The 17,922-nt window shown below is 44.7% G+C and overlaps 1 protein-coding gene across 1 annotated transcript in view; it reads right to left on the bottom strand.

The window, feature by feature from the left end:
• Positions 1-17,922, bottom strand: part of fmn2a (formin 2a) — a 56,774-nt gene that overhangs the window by 17,120 nt on the left and 21,732 nt on the right. Inside the window, exons 9-15 of the mRNA XM_076977873.1 lie at positions 16,017-16,104; positions 7,840-7,901; positions 5,422-5,507; positions 4,192-4,321; positions 3,179-3,325; positions 2,340-2,399; positions 1,147-1,267 (exon numbers count right to left, since the gene is read on the bottom strand). Of these exons, the coding sequence (XP_076833988.1) occupies positions 1,147-1,267; positions 2,340-2,399; positions 3,179-3,325; positions 4,192-4,321; positions 5,422-5,507; positions 7,840-7,901; positions 16,017-16,104 (694 nt within the window). The remainder of the gene's footprint in view (positions 1-1,146; positions 1,268-2,339; positions 2,400-3,178; positions 3,326-4,191; positions 4,322-5,421; positions 5,508-7,839; positions 7,902-16,016; positions 16,105-17,922) is intronic.

Here is a 17,922-nt window from a genome sequence, read left to right on the forward strand (position 1 = left end):
GAGGGTGGAGGGTGGTGGGTATAAGAGTGGAGGGTATGAGGGTGTAGGTGGCAGGAGGGTGGGGGTGGTGGGTATAAGGGTGGAGGTGCTGGGTATGAGGGTGGAGGTGGTGGGTATGAGGGTGGAGGTGCTGGGTATGAGGGTGGAGGGTATAAGGGTGGAGGGTATGAGGGTGGAGGGTGGTGGGTATAAGGGTGGAGGGTATGAGGGTGGGGGTGGAGGGTATGAGGGTGGAGGGTATGAGGGTGGAGGGTATGAGGGTGGTGGGTATAAGGGTGGAGAGTATGAGGGTGGAGGGTGGTGGGTATAAGGGTGGAGGGTATGAGGGTGGTGGGTATAAGGGTGGAGGGTGGTGGGTATAAGGGTGGAGGGTATGAGGGTGTAGGTGGCAGGGGGGTGGTGGGTATAAGGGTGGAGGGTATGAGGGTGGAGGGTATAAGGGTGGAGGGTATGAGGGTGGAGGGTATAAGGGTGGAGGGTATAAGGGTGGAGAGTATGAGGGTGTAGGTGGCAGGAGGGTGGGGGTGGTGGGTATAAGGGTGGAGGGTATAAGGGTGGTGGGTATGAGGATATGAGGGTGGTGGGAATAAGGGTGGAGGGTATGAGGGTGGAGGGTGGTGGGTATAAGCGTGGAGGGTATGAGGGTGGTGGGTATAAGGGTGGTGGGTATAAGGGTGGAGAGTATGAGGGTGGAGGGTGGTGGGTATAAGGGTGGAGGGTATGAGGGTGGTGGGTATAAGGGTGGAGGGTGGTGGGTATAAGGGTGGTGGGTATAAGGGTGGAGGGTATGAGGGTGGAGGGTATAAGGGTGGAGGGTATGAGGGTGGAGGGTATAAGGGTGGAGGGTATGAGGGTGTAGGTGGCAGGAGGGTGGGGGTGGTGGGTATAAGGGTGGAGGGTATGAGGGTGGAGACAACAGAGAGCACTCTGTTACTGATATTCTACTGTTGTTGTTTAACTCTATGGACCAGAAAACATGACATTCCAACCTGAAGACCAGGCAATAAAACCTGGTGTTCCTGGATGACTGGAATCTGATATCACTGATCTACAGTGTATGGCTGCATGTTTCATTATATGTGTAGTAATTTGTTGTGTATGCACACACCAGTGTATTATGAGTGTGTGTGTGTGTGTGTGTATCACCATTCAAGTCTTTGCGTAGCTTGCGGAGGTCTCGCTCAAAATCCTCAAACTTCATCTGTGAGGTCTGGAAAAGGTCTTGGGGCTCCGGGAGAGGATACACGCATGTGTCAGTACCTGCCTCCTAACACACACACACACACACACACACACACACACACACACACACACACACACACACACACGCATGTGTCAGTACCTGCCTCCTAACACACCAACACACACACACACACACACACACACACACACGCATGTGTCAGTACCTGCCTCCTAACACACACACACACACACACACACACACACACACACACACGCATGTGTCAGTACCTGCCTCCTAACACACACACACACACACACACACACGCATGTGTCAGTACCTGCCTCCTAACACACACACACACACACACACACCACACGCATGTGTCAGTACCTCCTTCCTAACACACGCACACACACACACACGCATGTGTCAGTACCTGCCTCCTAAAACACACACACACGCGCGCGTGCGCGCGCACACACACACACACACACACACACATGCGTGCGTCAGTACCTGCCTCCTAACACACACACACACACACACACACACACACACACACACACACACATGCGTGCGTCAGTACCTGCCTCCTAACACACACACACACACACACACACACACACACACACACACACACACACACACACACACATGCAAAATTGCTTAAATAAGCCAGTTATACTGAGTGACACATTGTTATAAACTGTTTCAGATCAGCTCTCTGCCTTTATGATGATGAACCTCTCAGTGAGGGTTTCCTGGGTTCATCTCCAGATTTCCTGGGTTTATCTCCTTGTACACCTGAACCAGGTACGAGCGGGGGCATTGGCCGCTTCCACCGTGACACACCCACGAAAGCTTAAGGATGATTCAAAGAACGCTCAAAAGCAGAGGGCATGACATGCTTGCAAAAGCCACCGAGTGATCAGATGCTTTGGTGAAGGCTGAGGGTTGATCAGATGGAGAACCTGAAGAACAAAGCCTCAGAAACACCATGAGAACAGGAAAACATGGAGCCCTAATGAGAAAACAAGCCAAGAGGAAAGAAAGAGAGAGAGGGAGAGGAAAAGGGGGAGGGAGGAGGAAAGAGAGAAAGAGAGAGTCAGAGAGAAGGAGAGAGAAGGAACCAAATAAACATTATTGGTAAACATACCTCATCAAAGTGTTGCAGATAGTACGCCACAATGTAAGACAGGAGACTCTGGGAGAAATCCTGGTTTGGGGGGGACGGAGATGGGGGGGGGGGGGGGGGTGGAGAGGGGAGGGGGGGATGGAGGGGGGGGTGGCAGAGAGACTGAGTAAACAGAGGTGAAACATTCTTTCATCTTCTGTAATTATGACCCTCAGTGTGGTTTAGTTTAAAGGCTCCAAGAATGGCAGACAAGACCATTGGTTTCTCACACACAGACACAGATACAAAGACATGTGTACAAAGCACACACACACACACACACACACACACACACACACACACACACACACGCACTATGATGGTCAGACAGAGAAGTAAAAACACATGGGTGTTCTCCTGTGGCAGTGTGAACAGAAGTGTTTATTAAACCCAGTGATTTAATCAAGAGTCCTTTTAACAGTGCAAACCATGACTTAGAAAAAAAGAAAAAACTTAATATTTACAATATAATTACAAGTTAAATAAATGATTCAGGACACGGCCCAGTCTTGGGTTTCAACAACACCAGACTCACATTAGTTCAGTGAGGTTTACACAGAGGGAGACAGGAAGTGATATGATGTCACTTCATGGTTTGTGCAGGAAAGTCACCTATAAAGGTCCACAGGGCCACTGTCTTGATAAGTGGGACTGTAACTGTAACCCTTATGTTTACGTTTACAGAGAATCTACAGACTCTGAATCACCTGGAAGTGATGAACACCTTCTAAATCCTTCTGTTAAATTGTACACAGAAACACCATTTGCAGGACTACTAGACCCAGTGGTTCACATGCGTCTGAGCTGAGCGGGTCACTCACGCTACTCTTGACGTCCTTGAGTTTAGGCAGGATGTCCAGACGGAATCCGTTGGCCTGGCCTCTACTCGCGTTCCCGCTGTTCATGACGTTCCCGAACGCCAGGACCAGGGCCAGAATCTGCAGAACCCCTTCACCTAAACGTAGAGACTGAAGAAGAGAGGAGGCGAAGAAAAAGATGGAGAGAGATGGAGAAAGACAGGGGGAAAGAGAGATGAAGTGAGAGGTAGAGAGAGAGAGAGGGGGACAGAGAGAGAGAAAAATAATGAATGCACTTCCCTTTCCCATCCCTTGTTTTCTCCTTCATTGTCTCTCAAACTCAAACTCACTTTGCTTTATCGGCATGAACTATGATTATGTGTATGAACTAATTAACAGCTGTTGCCAAAGCGATGAATAACATTAAAAAGCATTAGAGTTGAGAATGAGAATAAAAAAAAATCTATAATGAAGATTTACATAATAAAGCTTGTATATACACCTACTGTAGACTCTCACTCTCTCTCTCTCTCTCTCTCTCTCTCTCTCTCTCTCTCTCTCTCTCTCTCTCTCTCTCTCTCTCACACACACACACACACACACACAAGTTCCGTCTACTTTATTTTCCCCTTATAAATGCCCCTTCTCAATTTTCTCCTTTTGTTTCTGTTTTATTTCAATACAACTCCCTCTGTCTCTACCCTGTCTCTAGTTATGTCTCTCTCTGACTGTCTCTCTCTCTCTCTCTCACACACACACACACACACACACACACACACACACACACACACACACACACACTCTCAGTTTAATTAATCAAAACTGTATTGTCAGTCGCAATGCATTGACCAGAAATACACATTATTCATAAATGACACATTATTTACTATCATAAATCAATAGAACATCTCTAGCTTCCTCCCTCTCTCTCTGTCTCACACTCTCTCTCTCTCTCCTTCTCTTTCTCTCTCCCTCTCCTTGTCTCGCTTTCTCTCTCCTTCTCTCTCTCTCTTTCTCACCCCCCCCCCCTCTCTCACATTGCACACGTTTTGCAGCAGGTCAATCTTCTGGTGGGCCGAGGTGATGCTCTCTGTGAACGTGGAGTGGACCAGGATACAGAACACTCGCTCTGAGAACTGAGGAACCTCAGAGAGCTGCAGCAGGAACCTGGACAGAAGGTGTAAGTGTGGACACAGAGTGACCACGGCATTAGACACAGTGCAATCCACCACTACTGCACCCTGAAGCTAACGTCCTAGACCGTGGACTCAGAAGCTGACTGACTGTACTAGAGTCCTGGACTCTGTGAATGCTTTTCTGGTTCTGGTGAGCTTGTGCCCAGGAGGCAGTCCTAGCTTAAAGCTGAGCACAGTATATGTAAAAGGATTTGGTACCAACACTGACATATACAGTATATACCCAATATCCTCACCTGCCTGTGACAAGGGGCTACTGGAAGAAGAGAGGAGGTACACACACGTGTGTGTGATCAACTAGACACGTTCCTCTCAGTCAGTGAGGTGTGAGTACACGTTTGAATGATCACGGCTTTCTGGACTCCAGAGGAAGGAAAAGGTGGATGCAGTGACAGGAGAAGGAGGGGCTAATCGTAATAGTGGACCTTAGACACTCACAGCTCACTGAAGGTGGGGGGGGGGGGTGAAGTCACTGTAGTATCAAACTACCATGAAGAACAATCAGTTAAAAATGCCAAAACCCCAGGATGACTCAAGAGAAGGTGATGACATGATTATGGTGTACAACGCTGTACTCTAGAGCAATAAAGCCAATTGCTCTTCAGACTTGGTGTAGACTTGGTGTGTATGTGTATATATGTATATATGTGAGTGTGTGTGCATGAGTATCATGTGTGAGCATGTATGTGTGTGTGTGTGTGAGTGTGTATGTGCATGTGTCTGTACGCATTTGTGTTTATGTATGAGTGAGTGAGTGTGCAGGTGTGAGTGTGTGTGTGTGTGTATTTGCGAGCACGTGTGTGAGTGAGTGTGTGTGTATGTATTTGCGAGCATCTGTGTGTGAGTGAGTGTGTGTGTGTGTATTTGCGAGCATGTGTGTGAATGTGTGTGTATTTGTGAGCGTGTGTGTGTGTGTATTTGCGAGTGTCTGTGTGTGTGAGTGAGTGTGTGTATGTATTTGCGAGCGTGTGTGTGAGTGAGTATGTGTGTATGTATTTGCGAGCATCTGTGTGTAAGTGTGTGTGTGTGTGTACACGTGTGCTGATCTGAGATGTGGATCAGAACCCTCACTGTTCAGGTTTGTCCAGAGGTTTGGTGTTCCTCTCTTTAGATCTGGTGTGTTTCTGGATCTGGTCCAGTTCGTCTTTCTGAGCCCTCTGTTCACAGGAGGGAGAAGAACAACAAAACAGCACATGTGTTTAACATGTGTTTATACGTGTAGATGTTTCCATGACAACCACGCGTGTGTGTGAAAGTGTTTTGCTGAGCATCTCTCAAACACACCAGGAATATTGGAGGAAGAGGCAGGAAATGGAAGTTCTGCACACACACACGCACACACACACACACACACACACACACACACACACACACACACACACACACACACACACACACACACAGTCACATACACACACACACACACACACAGTCACATACACACACACACACACACACACACACACACACACAGTCACACACACACACACACACACGTAGTGAGTGAGGAGATAAAGCCTTGCTCACTGTGGTTGGGCTGGGCAGAGGGAAAAGAGGAGGAGAGAAAGAGAGTAAGTGTGTGTGTGTGTGTGTGTGTGTGTGTGTGTGTGTGTGTGTGTGTGTGTGTGTGTGTGTGTGTGTGTGTGTGTGTGTGTGTGTGGTTTTGTGCAAAAGAGTCAGAGACAGAGTGGAGTCTCTCACACTAAAGAGAAACAACCTCAACATTTCAACAACACTGCCTTAGGCTGAAGCGATAGAGAGATTGAGTGAGTGAATTATTCAGAGAAGGAACAGGAGCAAAGAAAAGAGAGAAAGAAAGAGAGGAAACATTTTCATCTATTTGTAATTTTCCTCAAGCATTACATGTTCCTCATGCCTTTCAGATCACTCAGTACATTTCAGTAGTTGTACTTATTTAAGTACATAATAAAACTGAAGTTAGAAAACCAATGACTAAAGTGGAACATGATCATGTGACTAGAGTGGAACATGATCATGTGACTAGAGCTGAACATGATCATGTGACTAGAGTTGAACATGATCAAGTGACTAGAGCTGAACATGATCATGTGACTAGAGTTGAACATGATCAAGTGACTAGAGTTGAACATGATCAAGTGACTAGAGTTGAACCGTGATCATGTGACTAGAGCTGAACATGATCAAGTGACTAGAGTTGAACCGTGATCATGTGACTAGAGCTGAACATGATCAAGTGACTAGAGTTGAACATGATCAAGTGACTAGAGCTGAACATGATCAAGTGACTAGAGTTGAACATGATCAAGTGACTAGAGTTGAACCGTGATCATGTGACTAGAGCTGAACCGTGATCATGTGACTAGAGTTGAAAATGATCATGTCACTAGAGTTGAACCGTGAATCATGTGACTAGAGCTGAACCGTGAATCATGTGACTAGAGTTGAACCGTGATCATATAACTAGAGTTGAACCGTGAATCATGTGACTGGAGCTGAACCGTGAATCATGTGACTAGAGTTGAACCGTGATCATGTGACTAGAGCTGAACATGATCAAGTGACTAGAGTTGAACATGATCAAGTGACTAGAGTTGAACATGATCAAGTGACTAGAGTTGAACCGTGATCATATCACTAGAGTTGAACCGTGATCATGTGACTAGAGTTGAAAATGATCATGTCACTAGAGTTAAACCGTGAATCATGTGACTAGAGCTGAACCGTGAATCATGTGACTAGAGTTGAACCGTGATCATATCACTAGAGTTGAACCGTGAATCATGTGACTGGAGCTGAACCGTGAATCATGTGACTAGAGTTGAACCGTGATCATGTGACTAGCTGCTATAAAGATGTACCACAGTGGCCCAAACACCAATGTAGTGTGTGTGTATGTTTGTGTGTGTGTACCTGGACTGTGTGTGTGTGTGTGTGTTTCTTCTCTAGATCTAGAGATTAATTTTTATATTAGTAGAATTAAGATGTATGTGTAGCAATGTTGCACTCTCAGCACTTCAATGTTACTGATGCTCATAGAGAAGTTTCTTGTTTTGATTGAAAGAGTCAAATTGTGGGTAAAATATTATCCAGTAAGTTCCATAATGATGGCAAATAGATATATGAACCTTTCTATTAATGTCCTTCCCCACTTTTTTCTACCTCCCTCTCCAACCGCCTTTCTCTGCTTTTCTCTCTATCTCCCCCTCTCTTTCCTTCATGCTTCTCCCTCTTTTTCTCCCTCTCTTTCTCCCTCTCTCAGACAGGGTTGAGATCTCTGGCTCCATGGTAAACCCCACACATTCCCGTGGTTTCTGTGGCCGGCGTGTTTGTTGTGCTGTGTGACACACACGTTTCCTCAGCTCCGGGTCCGGGCTGACCACATGTGCCACCAGAGAGACGACCGCCTCCCTGACCCTAAGTGGAAAGGACCAATCACACGGCCCGGGAGTGGGGCGTGAGAGGGGTGTCAGAACCCGTGTCTCGGGACGTCCAAACAGAGCTGCTTACGTTCTCGTACAGAGCCTGCAGGGTCTCCACGTCCACCACCGCAGTGTCCATGTTCAGGACGGCTGGGGTAAAGACAAACAACAGACGCAGGTTCAGACTGAGAATCTTAGGGATCAAACCAACAAATCAGAAGAGATCTGCAGAGATTTTGCAAGATCTTTCACTCTCTTCATATCCTTTCACACAATTCTCAGAGATAACACATCACTCAATTGTACAGTGAAGGCCTTTTCACACTTGACAGACATTGGTCAAAGGATGGTGACAGACTTCACTAAGGGTTAATGAAGTATTGGGGATGATGTGTATTGCACCATTGATTTGCCACCAAATACTTATAAAACCAAAGTGATTATAAAATAGTAATTTTATGAGAAGTTGGAGAACTTAATAATTTAGGAGAAATTAATAAATTAAGAGACAATCTGTAAAGGTGAGGTAAACGTTTGAGGTGACAGTCCAGTTCAGCTGCTGAGCACAAATTTCCAACAACAATCAGATCAGAATACACTGCTTGATTAAGTTCACAAAAACACAGAAACCAAGTTCTAAAGCAATGACCCGCCACTGAGAGAGAGAGAGAGGGAGAGTTTGGTGAGCCATGTTCACACCCAACCAGAACCTGTATTAGCAGAGGTCATTCTTCAGAAGCTGGTGAATTATGCACTGACCAATGATAATGTGGGTTTGTTCAGTATGCTGTCAGAGGGGTGCCAGAGTGACAGCGCCACCCAGAGGAGTGGAGTAATGAATGAAAACAGAGCTCACAAACTCAGATACACAAACATACACAGATAAGATCAAATCTAGACACCACATTTCACCAACACACTCCTACACACATATATGCACACACACTTAACCCTCACAGCCCCATTTCTACCAATTACTCACTACAAAAACCTTCACACCACTTGTGTCCAAAAGTGTCCAAAAATATATTATCCTTATTACACAGATTCAAGATTAAGCTATTAGCAGTAAGCTGTGATCATCTGTAGTCTTCTGTGATCCACTGTAATATTCCATGATTCACTGTGATCTTCTGTGACCCACTGTAATATTCCATGATCCACTGTGATCGTCTGTGACCATCTGCCTGTCAAGTCACAACTGACTCCCTCTGTACAACACACCCTAACCCTAATAAGGTTATAATAATAAGGTGATCCACTTGCAGCTCAAGGTAGTTGGTCAGATGTATGACACAAGGACATTGGACATAGTCTGCAGGAGACCTAACCCTGATACTTAACCCTGAGACCTAACCGAGAGACCTAATCCAGAGACCTAATCCACAGACCTAACCTAGAGACCTAACCCAGAGAATTAACCCTGATACCTAACCCAGAGACCTAACCTAGAGACCTAACCCAGAGAATTAACCCAGAGACCTAACCCGGAGACCTAACCCGGAGACCTAACCCAGAGAATTAACCCAGAGACCTAACCCAGAGACCTAACCCGGAGACCTAACCCAGAGAATTAACCCAGAGACCTAACCCGGAGAATTAACCCAGAGACCTAACCCAGAGACCTAACCCAGAGGATTAACCCAGAGACCTAACCCAGAGGATTAACCCAGAGACCTAACCCAGAGAATTAACCCCGATACCTAACCCAGAGACCTAACCCAGAGAATTAACCCAGAGACCTAACCCAGAGACCTAACCCAGAGACCTAACCCGGAGACCTAACCCTGAGACCTAACCCTGAGACCTAACCCCGAGACCTAACCCAGAGACCTAACATAGAGAGCTTCTGCTTCAGAGTTTACTGACTACCCAATCAAATCTGAACTAGAGCTCCTATTGGACGGATGAGTGTCTGATGTGTCCCGTGTGCCTCCTGTGCTCCATCTGTCTCTTCTGCTTTTACACAGTGAGCTTGTCTGATTCTTTTACACAGTTATGCAATTAGTCTGATGTTATCTAAGACATGGCAGATATGTTGGGTTCACTGAGAAACCACTGCAGGAGTCAGACAAAACCAGCAGTCCTTCCTGTATTTCTGTCCTGATCCAGAAGCTCGTGGCAGAGCCGGTTCCAGCGTGACTGCCCTGAGTGCAGAGTGGCAGACAGACCGTCTAGCTAGAGGCTTGAAACCCCCCAACCCCTGCAGGGAGTGTGTGAATGGACCAACCCAGCCCAACGAGGGTAGACACACAGTTTTCGATAAGGATGTTCAGACCAGAGTGTGTGTTTCTTGAGCTTGGATGAGGGCACGTGAACTTATAAAAACCAGCTGAGAGCTTACACAAACCTGTCAGAGTGACTGCATCAAAGACACACATGCACGCACGCACACGCACACACACACAAACACAAACACAAAAGCAGAGAGAGAGAGAGAGAGAGAGAGAGAGAGAGAGAGAGAGAGAGAAAGAGAGGAAGGGAGAGAGAGAGAGAGGGAGGGAAAGACCAAGTTAAGGTGTGTTTCATGTGTGCTGCTTAATGACCTCATCCTGCCCAGCCCTCTGTCCCCCTGACCTGCATGGTGTGTCCTCGAGGACATACTCTGGAGTTTCCTCTGAAACACTCCATTACCTCAGCCACACTAATCCTTGCTGGACTGATTAGTGTGTGTGTGTGTGTGTGTGTGTGTGTGTGTGTGTGTGAAGGCAAAGGAGAAACAGCAGTGTCAAAATGTTTCTTGTGTGTTTCTAAGTATGGTTTGGTTTAGCTAAAAATGCCAGTGCTGCTGATAATACTGACCTCAGAACAGTTTTCTGGGGCCAGGAAAGAGTGGTACTGTCTGCAGGAGACATAATATGATAATGGAGCACGCTGACTGTGTGTGTGCGCATTCACAAGTGTGTGTATGTGTCTGGGAATTACATACATACATCTAGGCATTACTGCAGAATATTTGTGTGCATGTCTGTTTAGTCAAAAAAGTGCATAAAAGACATCAGTTCAAAGGAAAATGTGCAGTGGTCTCTCAGATTTACAACCCATTTCTGGTCCAAGATTTAACCACACTGGCATAACTGATATTATGGGAAAAGAAATCACAGAAAGCACATTTTAAACTTTTTTGAAGGAAACCTCTTCTCTCCTCTCCTCTTCTCTCCTGTCCTCTCCTCTCTTCTCCTCTCCTCTCCTCTCCTCTCTTCTCTTCTCTTATCCTCTCCTCTCCTCTCCTCTCTTCTCTTCTCTTCTCTTATCCTCTCTTCTCCTCTCCTCTCCTCTCCTCTCTTCTCTTATCCTCTCCTCTCCTCTCCTCTCCTCTCTTCTCTTCTCTTATCCTCTCCTCTCCTCTCCTCTCCTCTCTTCTCTTCTCTTCTCTTATCTTCTCCTCTCCTCTCCTCTCTTCTCTTCTCTTATCCTCTCCTCTCCTCTCCTCTCTTCTCTTCTCTTATCCTCTCCTCTCCTCTCCTCTCCTCTCCTCTCTTCTCTTCTCTTATCCTCTCCTCTCCTCTCCTCTCCTCTCTTCTCTTCTCTTATCCTCTCCTCTCCTCTCCTCTCCTCTTCCCTCTTCTCCTCTCCTCTCCTCTTCTCTCCTCTCTTCTCTTATCCTCTCATCTCCTCTCATCTCCTCTCATCTCCTCTCCTCTCCTCTTCTCTTCTCCTCTTCTCTCTTCTCTTTCGATGTTCTACACCTCATTTGGCTTTCATTAAAATCCCAGATGGGGTCACATATCTCATGAAAGGAATGGATGTTATTGGTCACTTTTGTCACCTCTCTGTTCCTCTCTGTCTCTCTGTTTCTATCCTTCTCTCTGTTTCTCTCTGTCTCTCTGTTTCTATCCGTCTCTCTGTTCCTCTCTGTCCCTCTCTGTCTCTCTCTGTCCCTCTCTGTCTCTCTGTTTCTATCCGTCTCTCTGTTTCTATCCGTCTCTCTGTTCCTCTCTGTCCCTCTCTGTCTCTCTCTGTCCCTCTCTGTCTCTCTGTTTCTATCCGTCTCTCTGTTTCTATCCGTCTCTCTCTGTCTCTCTGTGTCTGTTTGTGTTTATCTCTCTAACAATCCCAGTGTTCCCACTGATGTCCCCCGTCAAACATACATTTAGATGAAGCATTTTGCTGACAGCAGGACTAAACTGAGCAGGACTGAACTGAGCAGGGCTGAACTAAGCAGGACTGCAGGACAAAACTGAGCAGGGCTGAACTAAGCAGGACTGCAGGACAAAACTGAGCAGGACTGAACTGAGCAGGACTGAACTAAGCAGGACTGCAGGACAGAACTGAGCAGGACTGCAGGATTGAACTGAGCAGGACTAAACTAAGCAGAATTGAACTGAGCAGGACTGCAGGACTGGGGGAATGTTATCGCAGCTTTCTACCCTCACTAGTACATTTACATTTATGGCATTTAGCAGATGCTCTTATCCAGAGTGACTTACAAAAATGTGTTGCATCTGATCACAGAATTCATCCTAGGTAATAGTACAGATAGTAAGTACATTCCATACATATGTCCTATGTTGCACTTACATAAACACACACACACACACACACATACATCACAGTCATTTGTGCTGTATGTCTTAGGTACACTTTCTGCTCTTCTTACAGTAGCAGCAGTTGGTGAACCATTGCAGTGGTCATTTGAGCTGGGTTCTTTCTGCTCTTCTGTCTTTTCCCTTTTTACTTTCTTTCCTCCTCTTTTCTTTCCTCCTCTTTTCTCTCCTCTCCTGTATGGTTCACCTAACCCCAATTATTATCACTATTATACTGTATTATACAAAATTATTTTCATTTGATCCTTACATAAAAACAAAGTTGTCCTCCAAAAATGGGGGGGGGGGGTGGGGGGGGGTGGACGTGGGCCAAAAAAAGGGCTGAGCTTAGATGTAGATCACTTGGCACTGACACATCCATCTATCCATCCATCCATCCATCCATCCATTATACATCCATCCATCAAGTAGTCAGTCAGCTTCACAGTACATGGTGCCATCAGTGTTGCATTACAGTTTACTCCTAACTGTAAAATGCACATCATGTTAGGTTCAGTTAGATTGTAGTCTGTCTGTTCCTAATAATGCGATCAATGAACACTCAGTATACACTATGGAGTTATAACAATACGGTTTTTAATATTCTAAATGTTCCAGGTGTTAATGGTTTCAGATGTCTCCATTTTGTGAGTTATTTACTATTTAAAATAGTACCAACGCCTTTGTCATGTTTTATCGTACTTTGCAGGCAAAAAGTGTCAGCTGTTTGAATTCTGTTTTCTGTATCCATGCAAATAAGAAACACTACAATCTGACTTGAGTTAGTCACAGGCATGCACTATGTCACACACACACACACACACACACACACACACCACACACACACACACACACACACACACACACACACATGCACACATGCACACACACACACACAATATTACTCACACGCACACGCACACTATATCACAGCATCAGACACATAAGTTGCCTTCACAGCTTGGTACATTTGATACTCCAGTAAATCTGAAAGGCATGACATTCTCATGAAAGATCACACGGTCCGCTGTACAGCAGCAAATGCGCTATAACTCTTTACTGCACACTTATTTTGGAAACCAGAGTCCTAGAAAGAGTGCAGAACGAGACCTCATTAACACGGGGCACAACAGGCTGTAGTCCCTTCAGCGGGCTCAGTGCTGTGCTGTGGATTGGTATACGGGCTCCTGGAGTGTTCATTACATCTGCTGTGGCTTGGCATTTCTGATTATAGTGCACACTTAGCCAGTGGCATGCGAGACCACAAAACCACAAGTCTTTGGTGTTTGGTGTAATCTAAGGACAAGTGCAAACAGTGTTACTGTACATTTACTTTGATTTTCATGTCAGAGTTAATTATATTTCACAGCACTTAGAAAGATGTAAAAAAAGTTATGACCCATATTGATTATTGAATTGTTAGAATTGTTAGAAGCAGACGCTGAATAGTGTGTAGCTGAAAGGTGATGGAGGTGATGTAGGTAACGTTGGTGATGTAGGTAATATAAGTAAAGTCGTGATGTTGGTGATGTAGGTAACATTGGTGATGTTAGTAATGTAGATAATGTTGGTGATGTAGGTAATGTAGGTAACGTTGGTGATGTAGGTAACATTGGTGAAGTCGTGATGTAGGTGATGTAGGTAACATTGGTGATGTAGGTAATATAGGTGAAGTCGTGATGTTGGTGATGTAGGTAATGTAGGTAATGTTGGTGATGTAGGTGATGTAGGTAATATAGATGAAGTCGTGATGTTGGTGATGTAGGTAACGTTGGTGATGTAGGTAATGTAGGTAATGTTGGTGATGTAGGTAACATTGGTGAAGTCGTGATGTAGGTGATGTAGGTAACATTGGTGATGTAGGTAATATAGGTGAAGTCGTGATGTTGGTGATATAGGTAATGTAGGTAATGTTGGTGATGTAGGTGATGTAGGTAATATAGATGAAGTCGTGATGTTGGTGATGTAGGTAACGTTGGTGATGTAGGTAATTTAGATGAAGTCATGATGTTGGTGATGTTGGTGATGTAGGTAACGTTGGTGATGTTGGTGATGTAGGTAATATAGATGAAGTCGTGATGTTGGTGATGTAGGTAACGTTGGTGATGTAGGTAATTTAGATGAAGTCATGATGTTGGTGATGTTGGTGATGTAGGTAATATAGATGAAGTCGTGATGTTGGTGATGTAGGTAATATAGATGAAGTCGTGATGTTGGTGATGTAGGTAACGTTGGTGATGTTGGTGATGTAGGTAATGTTGGTGATGTAGGTAATATAGATGAAGTCGTGATGTTGGTGATGTAGGTAACGTTGGTGATGTAGGTAATATAGATGAAGTCGTGATGTTGGTGATGTAGGTAACGTTGGTGATGTAGGTAATATAGATGAAGTCGTGATGTTGGTGATGTAGGTAATATAGATGAAGTCGTGATGTTGGTGATGTAGGTAACGTTGGTGATGTTGGTGATGTAGGTAATGTTGGTGATGTAGGTAATATAGATGAAGTCGTGATGTTGGTGATGTAGGTAACGTTGGTGATGTAGGTAATATAGATGAAGTCGTGATGTTGGTGATGTAGGTAACGTTGGTGATGTAGGTAATATAGATGAAGTCGTGATGTTGGTGATGTAGGTAACGTTGGTGATGTAGGTAATATAGATGAAGTCATGATGTTGGTGATGTTGCAGCTCCTGTTTTGGCTCTTTGTTGGTGATATTGGTGATGTTGGTGATGTTGGTAATAGTTACATTTAGTTTTCTAAATTGATTGGCAGCTAAGATTTTAAATGTATATCACAATGTCTTTTAATGATTTTGCAGTTATTTGTGAAGGTGTGTTTTAGGTGATTTAAAAATGTTTATTGTATACAAAAGCTAAGAATATAGCACTATTGAAGGATTTAAACGTTTCCTGTCTGACTTCTTTAAAATATCTATGGTCTTTAAAAATTAAGCAGATAAACAGCTCCAAAACCTGACACATCCATATTTTTATTGTTCAAGAATCTCATGCAGATCACAGCTAGAAACAATACAAATCCCATAATCCCATGCTACATCAGCTCCTCAGAGGGTCATGGAGAGAAAGCAGAGAATTGCTGATTGGCATTATGAGATGTTCCACTGAGAGCAGTTTCAAAGCAGCATGGAGCAGGTCTGTGTAGAGCACAGAGTCATCACCACAACATAACATTACTGTTTCAGGTACAGTTTCCTGCATAGGTTTTTTACTTTTTTCCTGGTAGTCAACTGAGAACCTGGACAGATAGGAAAGGACACGCAAACTCCATTTTGTCCATGCCAAATGTTCTGCTCATGCAAAACTCATTACAGGTTAAAAGGAGAGGTTTCTCTTTTAGTTGACACCAAGCTGAAAATAACATCCTGCACACCATGTCAAGTAGTGAGGGAACATGTGGATGAAGCCCTGAGACAAGACCACGCAGTTCAACAGCAGTCAGAGCAATGCAGCTCTCATGTAGTCATTCACATCGTGTATACACAGAAGTGGAATATTCGGCCCTGATTGGCTGTAACATCTCACATGACCCAAGCAGAAAGATCACATGATGAAACTGATACTGTGGTGTGTAATGAAAATTGGTGAGTGAGGCAAGCGTGTGTGTGTGTGTGTGTGTGTGTGTGTGTGTGTGTGTGTGGATGAATTCTGTAAACAGATGCAAAGCACTTTGTAAGTTGTTCTGTGTGTGTGTGTGTGTGTGTCCAACATTATTCTTACCATGTTGAATGTCTTTCATATCCAGATGCAGACTGGACATGAAGATGCCCACAGCCTGAGAGCGTTTATTACTCAACAACTTCATCACCTGAGAAACAAGGAGACAGAGGACGCTTCAGAAAGAGGCAGAGACAGAGAGACACAGGGACACACAAGGTAAGAGAGAATCAGAGATAGATAATAATACACATTTCTAGACATGGAGATAAATTCAACCCCAGTAAGCAATGAGGCATCTGTGTACTGTATAATAGACTCATAGATGTCCTTAAGGAGCACAAAGTCAGGGAGCGTACATATCCAAACAAACCACACATAAGGTCATATTTACACTCTAAACTCTCTAACTAACAACAGCTCACAGAGCAGTATGGCACAATGGTCTATTTTACAAAGGTTTTGAAAGTGGTATGGGTTTAAAGCACATGACGTTATTAAATCCATGTACACAATAAGTGTGGTTAGGACTGGCAACACAGCGTCAGGGCTGCTGCTTCAGCCTAACATTATTCTACATCTGCATCAACAAATTAGCCACAATTTAGAAGTCTCTCAGCACCTGGTCTCACTCAACGTCACTCAGACATCAAACTCTGCCCTCTGCAGACCTGCTTCTGCTGACCCACACGTAACTGTAGTCGTGCCAGTGAAGGCTTAGTGAACTGAACTGATAAAGACAGAGACAGACAAAGAAAGGGAAAGAGAGAGAGAGAGAGAAGGAGAGGGAGAGAAAGGGAGAGAGAAGGAGAGGGAGGGAGAGAGAAGGAGAGAGAGGGAGAGAGAAGGAAAGAGGGAGAAAGAGGGATAGAGAAGGAGAGAGGGAGAGAGAGAGGAGAGGGAGAGAGAGAGGGAGAAGGAGAGAGAGGGAGAGAGTCAAAAGCACAAGCGGAATACATTCTAACTTGAGTCTCAGTGGGCTACATAAACACTATATAAATATAATATTCCATCTTGACAGGCTTGTGACATTTAATGGCATGTTGGGTTTCCTCTAATAAAGCTCTGCATGTGTCTCCCGTATGGCTCTGGAGAGACCTGCTCTCACATGGAGCCCAAACTCCAGTCTTCTCTCTCAGACATAAAAACGTTGACATAAAAGTCTAACTTCACTGTGACAAGGCCAGCCATATGCACCACAATAATTATGAAAATGATATATCTGTCCAGAAAGATTATCCTGATTTTAGATCTGCAGACTGCTGACATGCTCTACAAATCACAATGTGTGTGTGTGTGTGTGTGTGTGTGTTATTTCATGGGAAGAATAAAACCCCTCTTTAATGGAGCAGCAGTAATTTTTTCAGACTGATTTCCTTGTTGTTCTCACAGACACTAATAAGCCCATAAGAAATAATATTTGACCATTGTATTTATCACATGGAAAACTTGGATGGGATAATACAACCTCCTCTAGAACGAGTGACCATAACAGCTCAAATTGTACATAAAGCATCGGATCATTTATCTAGCATGTCTGGCTGAAGTGGCATGTTATGAACGTGTTATGAATGTGCTTTGAACTAGTTATGAACATGTTATGAACGTGTTCGTAGTGGATCGCCAAGAGTCCAAACACTGGTACCAGCTGACACAGCGGCTCCAAAGACCTGAAGCAAGAAACCATACTACAATCTGGCAACACACACCCATACATGCACACTAACACACACCCACACACACACACTCACACATACAAACATATGCACACACACACACACACACACACACACACACACACATACACATACACACACACACACACACACACACACACACACACACATACATACACACACACACACACACACACACACACACACACACACATACATACATACACACACACACACACTCACACATACAAACATATGCACACACACACACACACACACACACACACACACAC

The sequence above is a fragment of the Brachyhypopomus gauderio genome, chromosome 17 (assembly GCF_052324685.1).
Source record: "Brachyhypopomus gauderio isolate BG-103 chromosome 17, BGAUD_0.2, whole genome shotgun sequence".
NCBI classification, from domain to species: Eukaryota; Metazoa; Chordata; class Actinopteri; order Gymnotiformes; family Hypopomidae; genus Brachyhypopomus; species Brachyhypopomus gauderio.